Source organism: Crinia signifera, chromosome 1 (genome assembly GCF_055691185.1).
Source record: "Crinia signifera chromosome 1, ASM5569118v1, whole genome shotgun sequence".
NCBI classification, from domain to species: domain Eukaryota; kingdom Metazoa; phylum Chordata; class Amphibia; order Anura; family Myobatrachidae; genus Crinia; species Crinia signifera.
In genome coordinates this window covers 106,551,771-106,574,829 of record NC_139217.1, presented here as the reverse complement: position 1 = coordinate 106,574,829, position 23,059 = coordinate 106,551,771, and the positions used below count along the sequence as shown (strand labels likewise).

General features: G+C 43.6%; 1 protein-coding gene across 3 annotated transcripts in view; it reads left to right on the top strand.

The window, feature by feature from the left end:
• PALLD (palladin, cytoskeletal associated protein) overlaps positions 1–23,059 on the top strand; it is a 350,163-nt gene that overhangs the window by 286,029 nt on the left and 41,075 nt on the right. For all 3 annotated transcript variants that reach the window (XM_083171059.1, XM_083171065.1, XM_083171070.1), the window contains 4 exons: positions 8,003–8,695; positions 13,619–13,754; positions 13,977–14,078; positions 20,720–20,941. In XM_083171059.1, coding sequence (XP_083027185.1) covers positions 8,003–8,695; positions 13,619–13,754; positions 13,977–14,078; positions 20,720–20,941 — 1,153 coding nt within the window. The remainder of the gene's footprint in view (positions 1–8,002; positions 8,696–13,618; positions 13,755–13,976; positions 14,079–20,719; positions 20,942–23,059) is intronic.

Below are 23,059 nucleotides of genomic sequence, written 5' to 3'. Positions count from 1 at the left end.
ACTTTTGAAGTTCCTGGGGCTGCAGCCTTGCAACTGGCATCTTGTAAAAGTGGGCATACCCACGCAGAGGCGGAACTCCCATTGGTGCAGCAGGTGCATTGTATCGGGGCTCCACTGCTGCCACTCTCTGCTGTGTGGCATATTGTGAACTTAGCTTGAAGTGGAGGAGGGGGGCTAAATTTAGATCTTTGCACCTCGACCAACCACTCACAATTTCTGTCACTGTACCCACATCTACATCCACCCACCCGGTAATGAGCGCGTAATTGGAGTTCTCGTCAAACCAGATTGTAGCAATGGCATGGAGATGCAGGAGGAGTTTAACATGTATGAAGCTGCTGGCTGCTTCCCAATATTGTTAACTACCGGTGCTCTGTGTGGGAGCAAAGTGGGAGCATTACAATTACTGGATGAGTCATATTATGTCACTCGTGCCTTGTCTTAGACACCCCCCTAACCATTGGCACCCAGGGTAGCTGCATTGGTTTGCCTAAGGCTTTTCATCCTACAGTATGGGGAAAACAACATGCGTAATCCATACTGAACTTGTTAATGTTTATAATTAGAGACAGGATTATATGCATTTGCATATTTGCATATGCATTTGCATATTTTGCCCATTCTCACTGGTTATTGCATATTTTACCTAAAATCTAGTGATGGTGCATATTTTAGGCCCCCCTCCCCCCCCCCTGCGAGTTACAGTACTGCTTTGCCCTGCTGCTGCTGGCCAGGTAGTGGTAGAGTGTGCAGGCTGGGGCAATGCACAGTGTTGCGAACCTTGGATGTACGGATGCACTGCTCTAGGCTGACACTGCTCTAGGCTGCCAATCCATGTTGATAAAAGTCAGTCGGGGCGGATGCCATTACGTAGCTCCTGAACCTTTGCCTACCCCTGGCCTGGGACTTTACACCAAGAGACAGACTTCTGCAGCAGAGGAGGTAGGCGGAAGGGTTGTGACATCACGCGGCGTGGAGAAATGCCGTGTCACAGTCAGTAATGCAGCGCAGGGAGGAATCCTTCCACTCTGCTGCCCTCACATGCTAAGTTGACATTTGATCCATCGGCGCTGGGGATGAGGGTCCGTGTAGTTGATGCCATAAGAGCCTAGGATGCTGCAGTCTGCTGTAGCAGCCAGGAAGAAAAAAAATCCTGTGTACAGCACTAGACATCTGCAGATGCTGTGGGCCTATTTTTGAGGTTTATTTGCAACTAATTGTATGCTGATTTTTAAATAAATAAGTTTAAAATTACTTTTTTTATTATTAAATGTAGCATATTTTAACACTTTTTTATGCATATTTTAAGTATTTTTATGCATATTTGCATGCATATTTCAAGCTTTTTATGTTGCATATAATCCTGTCTCTATTTATAATACTTACGTGTTCTTTATTGTTCATGGAGAAAATGACACTGTTTTGGTATTATCCTTATGACATGGATTCTGATACAAAAAGGCAAGAGGCTTAAAATAAACTCAAAAACTAACAGAGTGTTTATATGTGGCAATTGTTTCCACCTCAATAAACAGACGTCTCTCCGATTGTCAAGATTTTTATACTTAGAACACCTTGATTTAGCTAATTTCTTACATTTTAGAATGCTTACCTTTTACAGCAATGATTTGAATATTTGTAGTGTGTTAAAGTGAAAACCCGGAAACAAACAAAAGTTACCAAATTTATACTTTTCCATGATTTTACTATAATTTGCTATAATTTAGTTTACATATAGGCGGCACCACTAATTCATTTATATGAGACGGGGGCCTGATTCAGAGGGTGTGAACATGCTACAATCATAACGTTGGCGCAACCCCTATCTAGATTCACAGATCAGAAATGTTGGGTATTATTGCTATAGTGACAATGCAGAACTGAATGTTCTTTACATGGTGCTGGTATTTTGGGCACTATACAGTGTTGGATAGCGGACAGTATATGTTGGACATTGAGTTGTCTTTGTTTTATATAGGGCTGAATATGTATATATGGCCTTTTGGAAAATAATTGTATGTGTTGGGACTTATCTGTTCATGTGTGAAGAAGGCCAATTGTGTATGATGCAAACATAAGGGTGGCTGTGGAGAAATGAATATATTAGGTTTATTTAGTCACAGTCCAGGGCTAAGGGGTGTCCGTGTCCCTTCTTGCCCCAGGCACTATAATTTTTAGTTACGGGTCTGGAAGAAGGGTCATCTCCTGCTACAATAGGATAAGGGACTTTCTAGTGAATGGCAGAGGCATGTCCTATGATATAGGGGAAGGGCATTTTCTGTGTGAAAAATAACATACAGTGGGTCTACCTGCATACAGTGGGTCTCCCTGCTGGGGTTGGCATGCTAATGAGACCATTGATGATGGAGTCAGATTCCTGAAGTGGAGGAGAGTGCAGTCACCATATATCGGAGTGATGGAAGGGTACATTAACGTGGAGTAATTTTGCCCGTACAATAACATATTGTTATTTTCATGATTTAATCCCTTTATATTATTTTTATAAGGAATAAATGACACCAGAATTCGGCAGCATCATTGCTGTGTAAGCAATCATTTTGAGATACATCCTGTACGGTTCTAAAGGCTTTTATTCTATTTTTGTTGCCTTAACAGAAAATATTTTACATACAGAAGCCTTTTCCCTCACATAAAAAAACCCACAAAACTATGCTGTTCCACAGCAGGCCCGAAGCCCCCGGGACTTGTTACTGAATATAGAAAAAAAGCTATTTTATAAAGGGAAAATATGGTGTAATAACAGTGGACCTCAGAGTGATAAATCACCCCCAAGCCTCTCCACATCTGGAAAGCTAAATCAGAATAAAATGCTGATCCAAATAGGAAAGATTCCCAGCAATGGTAATTCAATGTAGCCATTTCCAGCAGCCCCTGCAGATCCCTTCCTGTTGTGTGGTTTTGCCCCAGACGACACATTACTGTGTGACAGGAACTGTGTTATGGGGAGATAAACCCACTGTTGTGTGTGAGGCTATGGACATTAAACCATTGCTCTTTTATAGCTGTACAACACTACAGGGTCCTGCTCCTCTCTGAGACGTCCAGCTTTACACTTCTTCATTAAGCACATGTGTCGTTTTCCAGACACTCCCATTCATGCATGTAGTAAGTGTGGAGACCTGTGTTACATTGTACAGTAGTGTGAGGAACTTTTGACTGCTGTAGTGTGCTTTGTGACATGGTCTATGACAGGGATGGGGAACCTTCGGCCCTCCAGCTGTTGTTGAATTACACATCCCAGCATTCCCCCACCCAAATCTAACTCTCTCTGCACATGTTACATCTGCCCCACCTGCAGTGCACATGGTTTTGTCCATTTGAGAAGGAATTTGCCTCTGAGTGAACTAGAATAAGGCCCATAGTGACCAGGCAACTTCATGCGCATGGACTGTACGCACCTCTGAATCTGGACCCAAGTTACTTGTTTCAGAATTTAATTTAAGATTGCAGATAGGTTTAGGAGGGTTGTCACATTCTGTGGTGAATATGCCCTCTTGTAACTACTGTACATATTTAGCTTTTGTCTCTGGTTTTGCAAGTTCTACATTGAAAACATACTGCTTATTCTCCAGTATAATCCAGCATCAGTGCTTGGATGACACACAGCACAATGCATACGTGTTGCTGACTTGTCACTATCAGGCGGCAGAGTACTTCTGAATCATTTCTGTCATCTCACAGTTAAACAGATGATTTCTTTAAAATAGACTTAACATAATTTCCTTTGGATAGATTAAGTAACAAAAAAGGAAAACTGGCCTCAGTTCAGTTGTTTGTTCATCTAGTGATAAAACCATGAGCTGTCACAAAGCGTATTACTGTGTGGAGACTGCCTTTTTAGGCATTGCTGTGTTATACCAGCTTCTCATCTCCTCATAAAGATGTTTGTACATGTTCATAAAGTAAGGGCAGTTATCGCTTTCACTACAGCAGTGGTTACCAAACTGTGTGCCGTGGCACCTCGGGACCCCTGTAGGGGTGACTCAGGTTGGTGGTCCAAGAACTATTCAAATTATTTATGGTCTATGGGCAGTATTCAATGAGAAAAATTCGCTGTGATTTCTGGAGAGTTTGTGCTTTTCACGCGGTGGAGAGAGGTTTTTTTTCTCCAAAGGCGAGCCACCCTATTCAATGTGAAATATTCTCCGTCTTTCTAAGTGATTCTCGCCGTCTCTCTCCGTGTAGAAATTCTCCATCTTTTGATGGAGAGCAGGAATGTGAACTTTTAAACTAAAAGGGTGTTTTTTTAATTTTGGTGTAAAAAAATCAGGTTTTTTTTTCTGTGAAGGGCCATGTTATTTTTATTCATGTGCCTATAGCACATGAATATATATTTTAAAAAAATATTTTTTTACATTTTTTTTTTTTTTTTTTACACAGTGCAGCCAGCAGGGGGCCGGAGCGCTCGAGCCGCTCATTAGATATTCATATATTCACTGCACCCGATGCACGTTCGGGTACAGTGAATACTGGGTCCCCCGCTGGCTATAGGGGGGGCAGCCTGTGCTGCCTGGGTCCAGGGGAGCCCTGCTCCCCTCCCCATATCCCCTGCAGCAGCCAAGAGAGACTTTAATCTCTCTTGGCTGCTACGTCCCCCGGCTCCCTGACAGCTCCCTGCCGCGGACGCTCGTCCGCTGCAGGGGTTAAGACTCGCCGCGAGTGGCGGCGAGTCTTTAACACGTTGAATAGGGGGAGCAGGAGGCTCCGGAACACGGAGAGTGCATGGCGAGAGAAAAAATCTCTCGCCATGCACGGACAATATTTCACATTGAATACTGCCCTATGTAATAGACAAAACCAGTGCTGTGATTCAAAAAAGTGTGGGGATCACTGCATTACAGCAAACATGGTAGCATCTTTTACTGGTAAACATGATAGCATCTTACTGGTATACATGATAGCATCTTACTGGTATACATGATAGCATCTTACTGGTAAACATGATAGCATCTTAAGCTGCTTTCACATTGCATAAACGGCATTGACACGGTAATATGAAACGTTTTTAAAAATGGGTCAGACAGCCTTAACCCCTTTCACACCGCATAGCTTAAACGGCATATTACCCGTTTAAGTGCGGTCTGAAAGGGGTATTACCGCTTCAATGACGCTTTTTCCCATCACTATTTTTAACGTGTAGGATTCTGCTTTTAACACGTTTCAAAATACCGGTATTCTGTAACCGGTAAATTGACAATGGAGCTTTCACATTGCAGCTGTCCCGGTTTTAAAACGGTAAAAAAAACGGCAATAAACCGTGTTAAAGCTGCAATGTGAAAGGGGTATTACTATGGTATTTTCTGTTGTTGCTGCTGTTGTTGTTAGAAAACAAATGTCCTATCAGGAGCCCAGTATCATCAGATATGAGCAGAGTATTTGGAACCCTGCAAATCAATAACGAATAGCAGGTCCTGCATTGGCTTTTTACTATGACTATTCACATATGTTTATCTGCTTCAGTAAATATGGTTTTGCTTAGAATGGTATTGGAAATATAATGAGCTAGTTAACATATATAGCCAGACTGGATTCAAAAGTCTTGGGGGCCCAATGCATCACTAATTCTTTCTCATTACAGCTGTAAGAAATCTTGGAGGCCATTGCATAATATAGCCTTATGCCAAGATATTTACAGTATTAGAGGAGTAAAGAATTCTATTGTTTTTCTGAGTTTCGGTAAGATGGCCCCATACGCTTATGCGACTTCTCGGAGGTAGAAGTTGCATAACAATTTCTCTGAACCGCCCAGGAGCTTTTGAACGTGAACCTTTTGAATGTGAACTGTACCTTTTTGGCAGGTACAGTACTGTTATTTTATGGCCTGTACCTTTTTTTTGGTAGTATGTATAGGAAAGGGGGTGTGACTACGCCCCTTTTAACCAAGACCATGCCTTCTTTCCAAATTTGTACCAGTTTTTGCTCTTCAGATGTTGGAGGGTATGGATATATTGCATGCAATCTAATTCCCCGCTGCCAGGAGACTGCCCTTGTCGAAGGACTGATGTGCAAGCAGCTCCTATATCCGACTCTGATCAGATGTCAAACACATTTTCACCCAATTTCGCTGCCCGATTAACCAGTATCGGGTGAAAAGTGGCCAAATCGGACAAGTGTATGGCCACCTTTAGTGAGAGTGGATGCACCTTAGCATACATAATGTGGCAACACTGCAAACAACAATTCACATTCACACCTATTTATTACATTATTTTTATATCACACACATAGGCCTTTATTCAGATCTGAGCTCAGTACAAATTTTTTGGGAAAATGGGTAAAACCGTGTGCACTGCAGGTGGGGCAGATGTGGAGCAGATTAAAAGCAACTGAGGGATCTGCAGAGATCCCTTTTTGTTCACTAATTGCTCTTTTCATAGGCTAAAGCTAGCCATACATCCAGATGTGGCTGGTTGGAACAAAAATCTACTAATATCTGACTTACTGTTTTTGGGCAGTTTTCCAACATTTCAAAGCAAATGGTCAACTGTGATTTGCTCTCATCTATGATTAATCCATTTTGTTTCTACCTGCCAAATCTGACAATCAATCTGTATGTATGGCCAGCTAGTGTCTACTATTTACATCTGAAGGTATCTTCAGTTCTTCAGGTCCAGGCCTGAAGAGTGCAACTTTTCAGGACAATGTGGAAAAGGCAGATTTTACCATTACAAGGGTTTACCATAGAAGCGGTGACTGATTTGCCTATAGCTAGTGCAAGGTGAACTCATATATGGGCCAGTGGGTCCCAGTTATTCTGGAGCTAAAAAGAATTACAACTAGGCCGAGGGATTCAGTATTGAATCCCGGCGGTCGGGATCCCGGCGTTCAGAATCCCGACGCCGGAATCCCGACAGCCGAAATGCCGACAAGGGGGGGACGTGGATCGCCCCACCTTGCGGGCTCGCTGCGCTCGGCACGCAGCGGGCCCGGTGCCTCGCTACGCTCGGCACGCTATTTTATTCTCCCTCCAGGGGTGTCGTGGACACCCCAGGAGGGAGAAAGTGTCGGCATTTCGGCGGTCGGGATTCCGGCGTCGGGATTCTGAACGCCGGGATCCCGACCGCCGGGATCTTAACTGCATCCCAGGCCGAGGACCCACAGTTTGTATCATATCATTTAGTATACTGCAATATCCTCTAACTTGATCTTACAGCAATAGAACTGCATTGCTTTCAGCTGGTACAAAATGCAGCTGCCAGGCAGAGCCTTTTTAATGTATGGGCTCAATGGGCAGCTGCCCAAGGGCCCCCCAATTCTAAAGAATGCTGTCTGGTCACCATAATTGTGAATCACACACACACAAACAGAGCGACCAGGCAGCATTATCTTCCTGCTTCCCAGTCTGCAGCCAGACCGTGAATTTTTATCGGCATGCAGATTGGTGGATGGCTGGACCTATCCACCAATCAGAGTGCCATTCACTTTATGGAAGCAAATGGAGAGATGGCACGGGATCACAGGAGGGACGTGTTATGATTTTTGTTTTGACCTTTTTTTCCCGTGAATGAGTGTGGCCCCAAAAGCATTGCTTTGCCCGGGGCTTACAATGCTGTTAAGACGGCTCTGCTGCCTGGCTGTTAACTAACCAGCCCTGTTGCACCCACATAACACCCATTCTCTTCTCCCTTTACTGGTTGCCTGTTGAATGGTTTGCAGCTTACACTGGTTGCTATGATGAATGCCTTAAAACAAAAATGTAATGTTATGTGTTTTATTACTAGTAAAGTAGATTGCTTCAGTCCAACGACAGTTAATATATTTGTGATGCGAAAAATCCTTTCAAGTTGCTGCAGTTTTTCCATTACTAGCTTTATATAGGATAGAGGTTAAACAATGTTTTTTTGTTGTTGTTGTTTTTTTAAAACGAGTCTATGTGAAAATAATTCTACTTCATTCTTTGTATGGCTCCCTTTTCACACTTCTCAGATGCCATGCATACCATTTCTCTGCTTATAATGTTTTGTTCTCTCTTTTTTTCTAGGGATTCTCAGACATTGCAGCAGCTACAAAATCAAATACGTCAGGAGAAAGAATCTGCTGTCTGGAAGCAACAAGCCAGCACTCAGCAGAGTACACCTCCCTCGCCATCCTTTCCTCCTCCACCTTCTTTCCAGGAGCTACAGGCCAGTCAATTCATACCTCCACCAGCACAAATGAGTGTTCTCAACTCCCACAATTCTCCTTCAATGCAGCCAGCAAGTTCATTCAACTATGCTCGGCCTAAGCAATTTATTGCTGCACAGAGCATGAACACCACCCCTGGCTACGTCACACCATCTTCTGGTTCCTCTACATCCAGCCTCCCATCTCCAATGTCACCCTCAACACCTCAAAATCAGTTTGGCAGAGTTCCAGTGCCTCCTTTCTCTCAGCCATTTGTCAACGAAGGGGAACAGTTTTGGTCTCCAGCATCATCCTCCCCACCTCCTCCTCCACCTCCTGTTATGAGTCCAACTGCAAATTACTTTAGCCAAGACCCATTTCCTCTTCCTCCCCCTCCTCCTCCACTTCCAGCATCTGCACCACTACCGTCATACAGCCCATCTCATTCGCCAGCATCAAGAACACCTAGCTCCAGCCATAGCCCTGCTGCCTTCCTTAGTTCCATGCTACCATCCCAGGGATCACCAGTCTCATTCAACGAGCTTGGGCTTCCAAAAGGTGTGATGCCCCCGTAAGTATATTTTATTTTAAGTATAATTATTCTCTTTGTATATGAAATATACTAGTAACTTTACTATTTCACACAAGCGCTGTAGGTGTGGAATATAAATTTAGTAAATTGTTTTTGCTAACAAATAATAAAAGTTTGCATTAATCCCCTTTTCTCCTGAGCTCTCTCCTCACTCATATTTCCAACTGTCTCTCTGCTAACTCTTTTCTGATGCACACTCTAATACTGATGCACACTCTAAGGCCCTTATTCTGATCGGTGCGGATATTCCTGCTTGCGTACGGCCCGCCGATGTTTATCGTCTGCGCATGTGCAGAGGTCACTCTGCGCATGTGCAGGCGATTTCGCCGCATGGATTCTTTATACGCCGCACAGGGGGCGTAGAGGGGCGTGAGGGGCTACTTATCCTCATTACCCTATGCATACGCCCCGCGTTTCATGGGCGTTCCCATGCAAACGCGGGGCGTATGCATGGTAATGAGGCCGTGACGCGTGGGTACGGGGCGGGCATCTGACATCGCCGGATGTCAGCTGCCCGCCCCCATACAAGATTTCACACGGACAAGTGTCCGTGTGGTCTTGTGTTGCGGGACCTGGTGGAGCGTGCGGCCCTGCATTCGATGTTCGGCGACCATCGAATGCAGGGGCTGCTCCCACCATGGAGGAGGCGTATCCCCGTCCACATTAATGCGGACCGCCACATATCCGCATACGGACGGAGGTGGCGATCCGTATGGAAGGCGGGGATTCGCCAAGACGGACATCACCGCATATTTCTGATCGGGCCGCACCGATCAGAATAAGGGCCTAAGTGCTAAGAACACTGATAGTAAAAATTATTTTGATAAGCTCTTACAATTAAATTGGAGAGTAATTGAAGTTCTTAGCACACATTTACGCTAATATGGGGGCCCATCCACCACGTCCAGGTGAACTTTATTAGATGGGTCCCTAACATTTCTAATACTAACACATTATATAAATGTATGTAGGTCTTACCTTCAAATAGAGCCCATATTAACATGCAGGATCCTGTGCTTATTAAAACACCTGAGGGTAGAGGGGAGGGGTGCCAATACCAGAATGAAGGAGCCTTACTTTCAAGTGTATACATAAATATTGTGGAAAGAGGGGGGTGCTGGAATGCACACCATTCTTTAAAAATATATAAAATGTATATTATGTCTCAGCTGATTTGGTGAGCCCCACTCAGCAGAGATCTCACATGTGTTGGTGTGCATCAGGCCATACCTGATTGGACAAGCCCCAGTCAGCAAAGATCCCATGTGTTGGTGTGCATCAAGTATCAGCTGATTGGATGAACCCACAAGTCCGACCTAATTTCCCTTGAACTTCCTGGAAGCTCCCCAGGAGTGCTTCCATCCAATTTGGCACTTCATGTGCCATTTGTACATGCAATTTAGTGCCTGTGAAAGGACTACCAGGCAGCTGCCGGGGGAGTTCAAGGGAAACCGCATGCAATACATCTCAAGTGCTAAAAAGTATCAGATTTATCTTACGTGCATCACATCCGACCTCAGTGGACCGCGCATCGGATCGGATGGAATGGGCACTTTTAGTGTCTGGATGAATTTAATGGTTCTCAGCAGGTTTTCTATAGCAGGGTTGGGCCATTATTACAGCTGGAGGGGTACATACATTTTATTTATCGGTCTATGGTAGCACACAAAAGAAGCGTAATAAGCGTAATATTATTGTATTAATTATTTGAAACAAACTTGGGGAAATGCAATGACCTCTCCTGCATATACAGTAGTATAATTACTGGTCTTTTAAAGTGGCACCTGCATAATATGGTATAGTAATATGATGGGTATATTTAGGGCAGGGTTGCTAGCTCGGATCTAAATGACCTTTTAACAGTTTGTCTTTTTCAGATTTCCTATCCAGGTTATTCATTATTAACAGACATTTTTTTAAAATATGCTTTGGTGGTCTGGAATACAAGGGCTGGGAGACACATAGTGGCCAAGTGTGTCCCGTTCAGCGGGAGGCTGTGTGTGGCCGGATCCTGCAGGACAGGATCTGGCCACTGCCGACCGGATTTCAAGTGAATCAAAGTGTGGCACCACTGCACTGTGTGAATGCATACATTGAAATGTATGTGTTCACCTTGAAATGTGGTTGTCCTTTCATCCTGCCATCCTGTCCTATTGCAGCATGCTGTGGTATGAACTGGCAGCTAAGGCCCCGCAACTAATGTGTGGGCGGCCACATAGGAGCTGTCTCCTTGCGGCACAGCGGGTCCCAAGCACCATAGTAAAGTTTGGGTAGGGGCCTGGCGATGCTGCTCCAGCCTCCCAAGGCACCATCTGTGCTCTTGGAAGTGCAAAGTGGGCACCTCTTCTGGTCATGTGCATCCTTGATAAAGCCATAAAAGTGTCCTGTGCATTGGTGGAACAACCGCTGAGAATTTTTATGGCAACAGCTATATGTTACTATGTGTGAGTGAGGGTCAAATAGTGGGGTTACCTGCAAACCATAGAACAGATAGGTGCCGAATGCTGATTGGCTATACTGACTCACCCAGTCTATATTGTTATATGAGGCTCTACACTGTACAATCAACCAAATACGGGTTACAAACAGTGATGCGATGATCAGTGTATTGGCACATGTCAGAAAGCAAACCGATCAATTCTGAATGTCCAAATGTAGTTGTTGCACAAAAAAGTAAACGAGAAGAAATGTTACGGACCCACTAGCGGTGAAACAGGCGCAGCTTGCAGTGTTTTATCTTATGATTTATGACTACAGTTTTTATGTCTGGACTCTGCAGGGCGCTGTAAAATCACAAAAAGAAACATGTCTTTTTTGTTTCTATAAAAGAAAGCCCACATTTAAAGTTATGAGAACAAAATATAAAAAAACAAACATTAAAGTTAATTTAACTTTAAATGAAACGTTTATTGAGGGCCACCTTCAATTTTAAAGATAACGATTCATAAAAAAAATAATGTTGACTTTGGATGGTTTGGGGAAAAAGATTATTACAATATTGGAAACATTATTATTCATCTGCATGTAACCAGCAAAGAATTTAAAATGTGTATTGAGTGCAATCTGGTTTTGGTTACAGTAACCCCAGCTGCCTATGGCACTGGCAGTGTAGTATTGCGATACTCAGCATCTATAGCAAATTTGCTGTTCTCACAGAATGCCTAGTAGTGTTCCATTGCACTTAATGTAAATATTGAATATAATTAGTTTTTGTTATGTATTGGTGTCTTGCCAGCCCCTTCCTATCATCGGAACAACCCATGTGTCATTTTATCATTGCCTGATATCTGGGAGACTATTTTTTCAAGCTGTGACATGAATCATTTTTCTCTAGTTCCCTGGTGGACGTTGGATTTAGCTAATATTGTATCCTCTTCACATATACTGCTCAATATAAACCAGGAAAGTCATCCAAACGAAAATACTTTGAAGGATTTATTTTATAAGGTTCAGTGTTTCGAGCCAACAATTTTCCGTGGTTTTTGTGGGCGGATTTGAAAAGGCTGCTTTTAGTGTATTTAAAGGCAAAATGCAGCACATTGTTGTAACAGAGTTGTTGAAGTATCTGAGCCTGATTCAGGTGGAGATGTAATAAGCATGCAGTAATGCAGCAGGACGCAGGACCCATACTGCATATGTGCATTTCAGGCCCTGCTCTTGCACAGTGTACTAATTAGTGGTGTACGGCAAGATACACGCTACTTTTACCGTCCCGGGGCCCTCTGTTTTAACCTAATGGCCAATATATAATATGCTGATAATATGCTGATCCCCAGCATGATTTCGGCAAGGTATCCACTAGATTTAAAGCAGCATTTAGTTTTAAAGCTAATCTAGGCTAGTCTTACATTAATACTAGCAGCTACATTGCAGAAATCACATCAGGGCAAGCAAGTCACAGCTTATTAAGGGGATACATATAGATGGCCGGCTAGTGCCTAACTCCTGTACCCAGCCATCTAAACCATAAACTCCCCACCCTGCAGCCTATCCCTCCACCCCGCAGCCTAACCCTAAGTCCACACTAGTCCTAAACCTAACCAACACCCCTTTCCCGTTCTAACCCTAACCCACCTGGCATACTTACATTCGGCATCCCGACAGTTGGGATTCCTGCACCAGCATTTTCATTGATGTGAGGATTCCGGCATTGGTCTCCAGGCAGTAGTTGGGATGCCAGAGTCCACTAATCTGCAACTGAGACAGGCGGAAAGTGGTTATTGGGGACGTCACAGACCCTACTTATAAACACCTGTGCATGCCTGATTTTTTTTTTTTTTTACACATCCAGAAAACAGCAGGTGTCCACCCCAAAATGTCAGCTGTCAGTCAAATTGCAAGGGGATCCCGTTTCTGATCCATACGCATTTTCTGACGCTATTCATGCATGCACAATGCGAACGGCATGCATGCGCAGTAGTTGAGTAATTACTTGATTTTCAAATTCTCTAATTAGCGCTCAACGCTGAATCAGCCCCCATGTCTTTAAATTTGCGATCAGTAAATTCTTGATAAATTCTGTAATTAAACATAATTTTGCATACATATTATTTAGCTACGATATATTCTGGGTTTCCCACAGCAGAATTGGATTCCACCCAAATATTTTACTTAATGTTTTATCAAAAGAAAGCTTCCAGTGGGATTTATAAAATAATAATAGGTCTCCTGGATGTCCTGATTTTTTTGTATGGTGGTACCCCAACCATGTATGATGGTACCCCAACCATACTGTACATAGGAAATTTTAAAGGCAGAACTAGACTGTTACATTCACTTCTAGTCAGTCAGGCATAAGCGACAGAATGCCGTTATGCCGTTGTGTAGATTGCATCTAAAATAAAAATTTGACCCTCGTGCCTGTTACAAAAAGTCATTAATAATATCTGTTAACTCTGACAGGGGCTTCCCAAAGAAAGCCGGCCGGACTGCCCGGATAGCATCCGATGAGGAGATACAGGGAACAAAAGATGCAGTGATACAAGATCTGGAGAGAAAACTACGCTTCAAAGAGGAAATACTAAACAACGGACAGCCGGTATTACACTAAAACAACTTCTGTTAGACACTGACTGTAACAGACAGATATGACGCACAATAGCACACAGATTTCACCACAACCACAACGGTGTAACCTCAGTACAGTGATCCCACATGTTGGTACTGACTGAACTAGGGTACTCATATTTCCATACATCTTTGCTGTGTTTATAGCAGAAGTATCAGAAAGGTTCATTCACTTTATTTTTGTCCTCTGTAGAAATTGACCTATGAGGAGAAAATGGCCCGAAGGCTGCTGGGAGCTGACAGTGCAGCAACGGTGTTTAACCTGCAGGAACCAGAGGATGATGTAAATACTCAGGTAGGAAAATGTATAATGGGAAACACTTATTTAAATCACAGATGCCCATTTTGTGAAAAGCTGGTAAATAAGGGAGCCTGGCTGCCTTATCCTATATGTCAGCACATTTCACCTTCAGGAAATCTACTCTCATGTATTCCTTGGCAGAGAACTGACTATTGCCTGTATTCCAAATGGAATGTGCCCTTGGACACATAAGGATAATTAAGAATTAACTTACGGAGAAACAAACAATGCAAGGACATTCTGTGAATCGAGAAATAAATAACTGAAACCGCTATGTCAGGAACTGGCAGTTACTTAATAAGTGAACTTTCCTTAGGGGTCTTTCCTCGTTCAGCACATAAATTCAGCAATGGTATAAGATCCTTGATTGCAAGTGCTGAACCCTGTGGTTTTCCTACCAACAATGACTACAATTGTGTGACCACTGAATGCTTCATCCATGACATTCATTTATAGCATTGTATTGTGCCTGTGTGCATGTGTATTCTTCAGGAAATACCCATAACGCCCCAGCAATGACCCGACCTTCCGCCATCTCCCTACATACATTTGTCTTACCATAGGGCACATACACTTGCGCATGCCCTTATGTTCTCTAGAAAAAGCAATGTGCAGCTGCCTTCTTATACACTGCTATCAGGTAACAAGCATGTACCTCTTTTACACCAAAAACCCAGGCCCGACCTGGGCAATTGACTATGATTTTAAACCTTGTCATAGCAGCTTGAATCCCTGTTGCAGGCTGGACCCATGTTACGTACCCTCCAACATGACCCATTCCATTAGTTACAAAATGCTCTGTTCCTGGACTTCCCTGCCAGTGGCAGTTACAGATGTGAGCCTGCAGCACAGTCCAATATTCAAAAAAGGGGAGCCACACCTACTGCCACTCCAAACATCACTGTCCTGGACTCATTGATAGTTGATGTGACCCCTCCTCTTTGAATTTTGGACTACGCTGGAGCCCCACCTCTGTAACTGCCACTGACAGGGAAGTCCAGGAACAGAGCATTTTGTACCTAATGGAATGGGTCATGTTGGAGGGTATGATGTTAGTGGAGCGCCTGGAGATGACATCATCGTGTTTATTTATGTATCTGACTGTAAGCAGCATGGGGAATGCACCCTTGATCCACTACATGTAAACCAGACAGTAATACAAGGCCCTGCAATATGCTGAGGTAACGCTTTTGGTTCAGGATGCTCGGTGTCACTCTGCAAGTCACCAACTTGGAATCCAGCAAAAGAGCAATAGGCCCACGTTTGACAGTTGGTGTCATAGTAACTTGTTTACTGACCAAGCTGACTCCGCATGTATAAGCCCAAAGTATAAAAGGGCAATGCTTTTAATACCAAAACATGACTTATTAATTACCTACCAGGGAGATAAACCCCACAAATTGAGGAACCATTTATTCTCCTACCCAACAGTGTGTGAATGTTGAACCAGATATTTAAAATTGTGCTTCTTTGGCCCATAAGACCTGCACTGGCATAGCTTCATGGCCCAGGCAAGCCTACACTACAGAACAGCTGTACGTTCTTACCCATTACCTGTTCCCTGAAAACCACTTTTTGTTATAACTCCATTATCTAATGGGCTAATGGCCCCACTTTAAACAAAGCTGACATGACAGAGTTTAAGTCTGATTCCTTTACCAAGTGCTAGAAAGCAGCACAAAGCCCACCACATAGGGATGTGATAACTACACACTTGCTGACAGCTTTCACCTTCTTTTCTACCTTTGCAGGAAGTTGCCTCTCTCGATGCTTCTGTACAGATCCCTCTTGACATGCAGAAGGTTACTATTCCCTGTCTTTCATATCTGCACTTTTACTATTCTTTACTCTCACTAAACAGTCTACATTCCTATGCGTTGTGGTTTACCCAAATTTAACATGTTAGCCTTTATGCCTCTGTGTTTTGTGTCACATTGTATACAGATGTGTTCTCCTACATCTTTGCTGCAGCCACACCAAACAGCTTCTGTTGGCACACCATGTGACATGAGAAACCTCTAGTGCCGGGTGTCTTTTTTTCTTTCTTTTTGCTGTAAATGCTTATTCGCAATACAATGCAGCTAGGATGCGTGAGGGGACTGTGCTGAGTACCTTGATGTGTGACATTTGTATATCTGTGTAACTGAGTAACAGATCTATACATGAAGTTCCATGTATAATATTAATCAGCAGCAGGGCCGCCAATAGGGGGATGCTGTGTGTACAGCTGTCCCGGGCCCCGGCCTCTGGAAGGGCCCGGGAAGCTAATTTTGGCCACCGCAACCCCCCCACCACCACCTCCGACTGCCTCCACTGCGCTGCGCTCAGTGCACTGGAAAAAGCAAGTCCTGGAGTGCAGGCTTATTCAACCTAGGACTCTGGCGGCCAATTAAAATGCTGCACCAGCCTTTGGGCCAATCAGAGCTTGCGTACAAGTAGCTAATCAGAGTGTTTGCCGGTACGCAAGCTCTGATTGGCTCATTGAAAGTGCTGCATTTTAATTGTCTGCCGGCATCCTGAGTTGAAGAAGCTTGCACTCTGGGACCTCTGGCTGCAGCTCAGCGAAAGAGGAAATGGGAGAGCAGGGTTACAGTAAGTCAAGTAAGGAGGGGGCCCAGACTAGAAATGAGTCCCAGGCCCCAAAATTCCTGATGGCAGCCATGATCAGCAGTCTCCTGTCCTAGCCGCATTGTGTCAGAATTAAGAAGCATTTTTATTTTTCAGCAAAAAAGACTCCTGATGTTAGCAGAGCTGCGCTGCACCTGGCTACTCGCTCACATCAGCCTTAATATTGGCATATTAAGGCTGGATGTATGAGAATGCATCTGTTATGTATATTTTAGCACCTATGTAAATAGAAAAGTAAACTGAAACAAATCCTAATTGCCAAATACTTATATGAACAAGAAATCACTATGGCCCTTATTCTGATCGGTGCGGCCAGAGCCGCATACGGGGCTCCGGCCGCACCAACCAATCCCCGCCTACTATACGGATCGCCACGGCCGTCCGTACACGGACGGCTGGCGATCCGCAAGAAAATGGTGGGGCGTACGCCTCCACCATGGTGGGAGCTGCCCCCTGCATTCGATGGTCGGCGACCATCGAAGGCAGGGCCGCACGCCCCACCAGGTCCCGCAAGCTGAGACCACACGGACAATCGTCCGTGTGATAGCTTGTATGGGGGCTGAGAGCTGACATCCGGCGACGTCAGCTTTCCGCCCCCATCACTGGCGTCATACCCTCATTAGCATGCATACGCCCCGCGTTTGCATGGGAACGCCCATGAAACGCGGGGCGTATGCATAGGGAAATGAGGGTATGAAGCCCCTCACGCCCCTATACGCCCCCTTTGCGGCGGACGAACTACGTCTGCGGCGAATTGGGCTGCACATGCGCAGATTGACCTCTGCGCATGTGCAGACTAAAAACATCGGCGGTACGGCCGCACGCGGGCCGTACCGCACGATTCTGAATAAGGGCCTTTGTGTCTGTCAAGCATGCTGTAAAAAATAATAATTGTATGGCACCATGGTTTAATTTTCAATCACTAAATAACCTTAATTATAGCATCCGTATCATCCTCTTACATCCACACATATCAGCTCAACTAGAAGAGGAGCAACACCTTTACGCACCTTTCTGAAAAAGTTTTGTTCATTTTTGAAGAGTGGTATTCGGTTAAGTGGGAGATGCAAGTACATATTATAGATATTCAGCCCTTTTCCATTTGTGGTTCTGGTTGTGGAACAATCTAATTGAATTGGTATTGGTACAGTAAAACATTGAACCTGTAGTGGGACATTTACACATAAGGACCAATCAGATTCTAGCTATCATTTGTCTAGTACCTTCAATATAATGACAGGTAGAATCGGATTAGTTGCGCTACGGGCAAGCTCTCCATCCGTGGTGTTTTTTCGTACATCACTCAATTGTTGATGCACAAGGGTGCTTATGGGGGAAAAATCATTCGATCGTTGGCGACCCTCAAATAATTTTTCCCCTGTTCGCAAATATAAGTCTTAACTGACCTATAATTGCGCCGTCCAGTCCAAGAACGGGGGAAGCGGCCGACGTCCTGTGTTTGCATGATGGTGCCTGGCTTTTTCCTGGGCGCACCCATGCAGATGCCCCCTGCCCACTTTGATATCCCCCCCCCATGCGAAAATATCGGCGACTATGCATGTCCCCGATGGCGTCTGCACAGCAGCTCTGTACATGTGTCAAACATCGGTACCCGGTGGAAATACGATGGGGACCGAACAGATCAGAATGGCCCCTATATTTCACTTAACACAGTTTAATGATCAGAAAGGGAAAACCTTCAATAATACAAAGTACCGGTATATTCCAAATTACCCATGGAGCGAGCTAATAAAGCAGCATACTGTCACCTGAAGTGTGTAACCCAGTAATAGTGTAATGAGGTGACTGAGAATGACCGATTTGCACATTTGAAAACACCTTTTTCTAAAGTTGTTTCTCTGCCAAATTTCTGGTTTTATTGAGAGAGATTTTCCATCAACCCTATGTGGTATATGTAGTAACATTTTACTCTTAATATTGAGCATATTTTGCAATGAAATAATTTCCCATATAATAAAAAGTTCATTGTTAGCACAATCAGAGTGAGCACCTTTTAATAGAACAAACTTGTAAGTAAATTACCAATATTAAGCCGCTGTTACATTATAGGAGTTCTGTCTTAACACAACTATACTTTGCCGTTTATTGGCGTTAACCCGTAGAGTTTATTTATATTGTTTCAAATCTACAGGGGTGCTGCCATGTTACAGTATATACCAGGAAATAATTAATTGCAATCTCATATACTGTATGGTGACTTGGAAGAAGGTAATATAATGGGAACAAGCTGGCCTTTACAGAACCAGGTGTCTGCCAGATATGCAAACATACTAGTTCTACCCACGTGCCAGAGGGATTGGATTAACAGTCCCTTCATGGGTGGCCAACTTACTTGCTCTGTTACTCTTTACTTTTAAGAAGCATTTGTATCTTTATATTTAGAATGTTGTGTTAGACTGTAATATCTTGTTACGTGTCTATGGACCAAGGCGAGGGGAAGGGAATAATAGTTTTTTAGATTCCAATTGAATGAAAAGAGACATCTATCGTTAATAATTACTAATGACCAGAATAAAATGCTGCTGCCCCAGCTATACCTAATACATTATATAAAACCGACTGAAATGGTGAAAAATATATAATTTTTTGGTCAGATAATGCACTGAGATCCCCCAGTCCAGCGAATGTACGCTCATTTACAAAGTGCAAAACATCTGAGTGCAAGATAAAATCAGCTATGTGCCTCAGTTTCCAGATAAAGTCCATAGGCTTATAGATAAAGATGGCTTTGTGTTTCAGGAAGCAGAAATTAGCACATGACTAAAGGGAGGGATTGGGTGGACTGAGGATGGTCCATGTGGGTGCCGGATGACCTCCTGACAGTCGGAATCCCAACTTACAGGGGCTCTTCTCTCCTCGTGACCCCCAGAGGGAGAATAGAACCTATGGCAAGCACAGCGAACCACCAAGCGCGCAGCATGGAGTAACAGCCGTTGGAATCCCGACTGTCAGCTCGGCATACCACACCCAGGAGGAAACCCACTGAATGTAACATACAAGTGCAGCCATATCTCGCATCTTAAAGATCTACATTTGCTCATTATAAGCCAAATAATGGAAACTTTTTTTTAACATGTTTTTAATGATTTAGTGGTTAAGCTTTAATGACAGTTCCTTTGTGAGTAGCACCCACACGTTATAGCTGCCAGCATTCGCTTTAGTTACAGATGTATTGTTCTGTGCATAAGTAGGAACATAAAGCTTTTCTGGCACTGTAAGTGCCCTCAGCTTCTGTTGGAGCTCACTAATGTGTCCGTGACGATTGAGGAGACACCTTATTTGCTCAGCGGACACATGGCAAATAGTAATTGGGAGCTACAGGGATCTCTATCAATTGTTCTGTTACTCTCAGCGAGGTCTGTTTGCTCATTCCTTACTGTAAAAAAAATCCTATAAATAATGTCTGACATACAGAAAAACATCTAAAAGTATCAGGAGTTTAATATAAGCCTTTAAAATCAAGGTATTGCTATGAAAAGTATGTGGTGTGTAAACAGCTCCTATCTCCTGGGGTGACAGATAACGCTACAAAATAGTTCCCTTTATGTAACATTTACAGGCCAATAAATACACATACTTCAGTCTTACGGACTAATATTTTCCTGCAATCTTCTCCCTGGAGAAAACTAAAATTAAACTTGAGGTGGTAGCGAACAACTGTAGAGGTCAACAAATGTGTCTTTGTAATTCTTTTAGCGCATAACAGAAGCTGTTTGAAACTCTCCTGTGAGTATTATACTGTATGTGATGTTTTCTCTAAAACAAATAGGTGTATTCGGGTTTTTTCTGTTTTAAGGAGCAGTGGTCATTTTTTTTGCTTCAGAATTTGGATGAAATAGTCAATCTGTGGTTTGGGGACTTGGGAATTTGTAATTTTTCACTTTTGTTTATTTGATTTCAGGATTGTTCCAGGAATGCAGATGTGAATGTAGATCTTATTTGTTCAAGCTGGTTAAGCAGACATTTATTTATTTTTATTTTGGTAGGAGTACAAAGTGTCCAGCTTTGAGCAGAGACTCATTAGTGAAATCGAGTATCGCCTTGAACGGTCTCCCGTTGAAGAATCAGATGACGAAGTGGAACATGATGATGAGTTTGGGGAAGACAGCGCCCCCCCTCAGTTCGAGACAAAACTGAGGCATTACAAGATCTTTGAGGGAACTCCAGCAACTTTTACATGCAAGGTGACTGGCAATCCAAAGCCAAAGGTAAGGAATTTCTTTCTGCTTTCTAAGATCTAATTACCGTGTGTATGGGTCAAATAAATGAATGCATTTCACAAATCACATATTTGTGTCCCCCTTGTATTGACTAGAATACAGTCCCGGGTCTCTGACTAATGAGGAAATAACTAATGTTACGTTATTGAAGATGGGATGTTGCTATGGACAACCAATCAGATTCTGTCTATTATCTTCCAGAATGTGCTAAATAAATATAAAATAGTTTCTGATTGGTTGAGATGGGCAACATTCCATTTTCAATAGAACTCCAATCTTAGAGAGATAGGAAGGCAGGTATATATTAAGTGCAGTAGAGGTGGGTTCACACATATGGGTATGGGTCATAGGGTCGACAGCACCAAGGTTGACATGCATTGGGTCGACCACTGAAGGTCGACACACCTGAATGTCAACATGGGGTTAGGTCGACACATGCATTAGGTTGACATGGGCTAGGTCGACAGTCAAAAGGTTAACATGGGGTTTTTCACTTTTTTCATCCCGAATGGCGACATGGACACTAAAAAAAAGTGAACCGCATCCCCTTGCATGGCTCACTGCACTCACCATGCTTCGGGCACACTATTTGATTTTCCCACCATGCCCTAGTGGAAAGTAGGGCATGAATATTGCCTGTCGGCACATGTCAGCTCAAAGAAATGTGAAAAACCCCATGTCGACCTTTTGGCTGGCAACCTAGCCCATGTTGATATAATTCATGTGTCGACCTAATGACCTGTCAACCTAACCCCATGTCGACCTTCAAGTGTGTCAACCTTGATGCATGTCGACCTTCCCCTTGTTGACTTACTGATTGTATACCCACGCATATGTGGTTACGGTTACCGGCGGTATTCTATTTTCCTTACCAAAACTGCTGAAGTTTTTCGTTTCTTTTTTCCACTGTTGCTGGTTTTTTTTTTATTGAGTTATCCTATTGGATTGCCCGATCAAAAGACCTGTTTCGTCCAAAAACACAAAGGTTCAGTGAAACCTGTGTGTTTTCGCAAAGTCGCAGCCCTGTTTACAGGCACTATGCTTTGCATGAATGAGGCAGATGAAGCAAATACCCGATAACCCGCTGCTCATGCTATAAGGATAGCCCAGAGTGAGACTATTACACAGGTAATAGGATATCGCCCTGAGTCTGACCTGGAGACACATGCACACCTGTTTGGGGCCATGAAGGGAACGTTCCCTTAGTTTCCCATCTTACAGCAGGCTAACACATTCACATGCTATAGATTGAAAGCTTGCGAGTAGGGCCCTCCAACCTCTATGACTGTCTGTAATGCCCCAGTTTGTTTTATCACTGTTGATTCCAATTGTATATAAGAAATAATAATAAATAATAAATAGATAATTCAATAAAGAGTATATGCTGGGTTGCATGGATCTGGAGAGCTGAGTGACTTGGCATATACTGTACGGGTGTGGTATGACACACCGACAGTCGGGATTCCGACAGTCATTTCTCTGACGTCGGAATCTCGACTGCACATCGGGGGGCGGGGGGGGCTGGGACACTGCGGGCACGGTGGCCAGCTGCGCTCGCCACCTATATTATTCTCCCTCTATGGGGGACGTGGACCCCCACCAGGGAGCAGTCAGGATTCTGACGTCGGAGTAATGACTGTCGGAATCCCGACTGTCAGGGAGCCGTCCGGCACCCTACTGTACATTATGTATTATTGCAGGATTTGTGTGATTTGAAGCAATTTACCCCTGCATTTTAGTCACAATTGCGTACAAGTCAGCATTAACCCTGTAGTGCAAAGAATCCTTCACTGCAAATAAAACCACCAACTTTTTGGAGTGTTTATTTGTGATTGTATGAATGTGTCCTCATACACCTTTCCCTTTTGCACCATATTGCATGAGACACCTACAGTAGCATAATTCCCAGGCTGAATACATTTTCCTGTTCCTATTTCTGCTGCATTTTCCTCAATTTTTCGGCCTTTTTTTCTGCTTTTTTTTGCCTTTATTGTTGTACCTTTCCACAATTCTGCATCTCAAATAGTGTACCTTGGATTCGGTTCTATCACAAAGGACATTGCAGGTTCTTCTACATCTTCTCAATTTTCCTAAATTGCAAAGTCA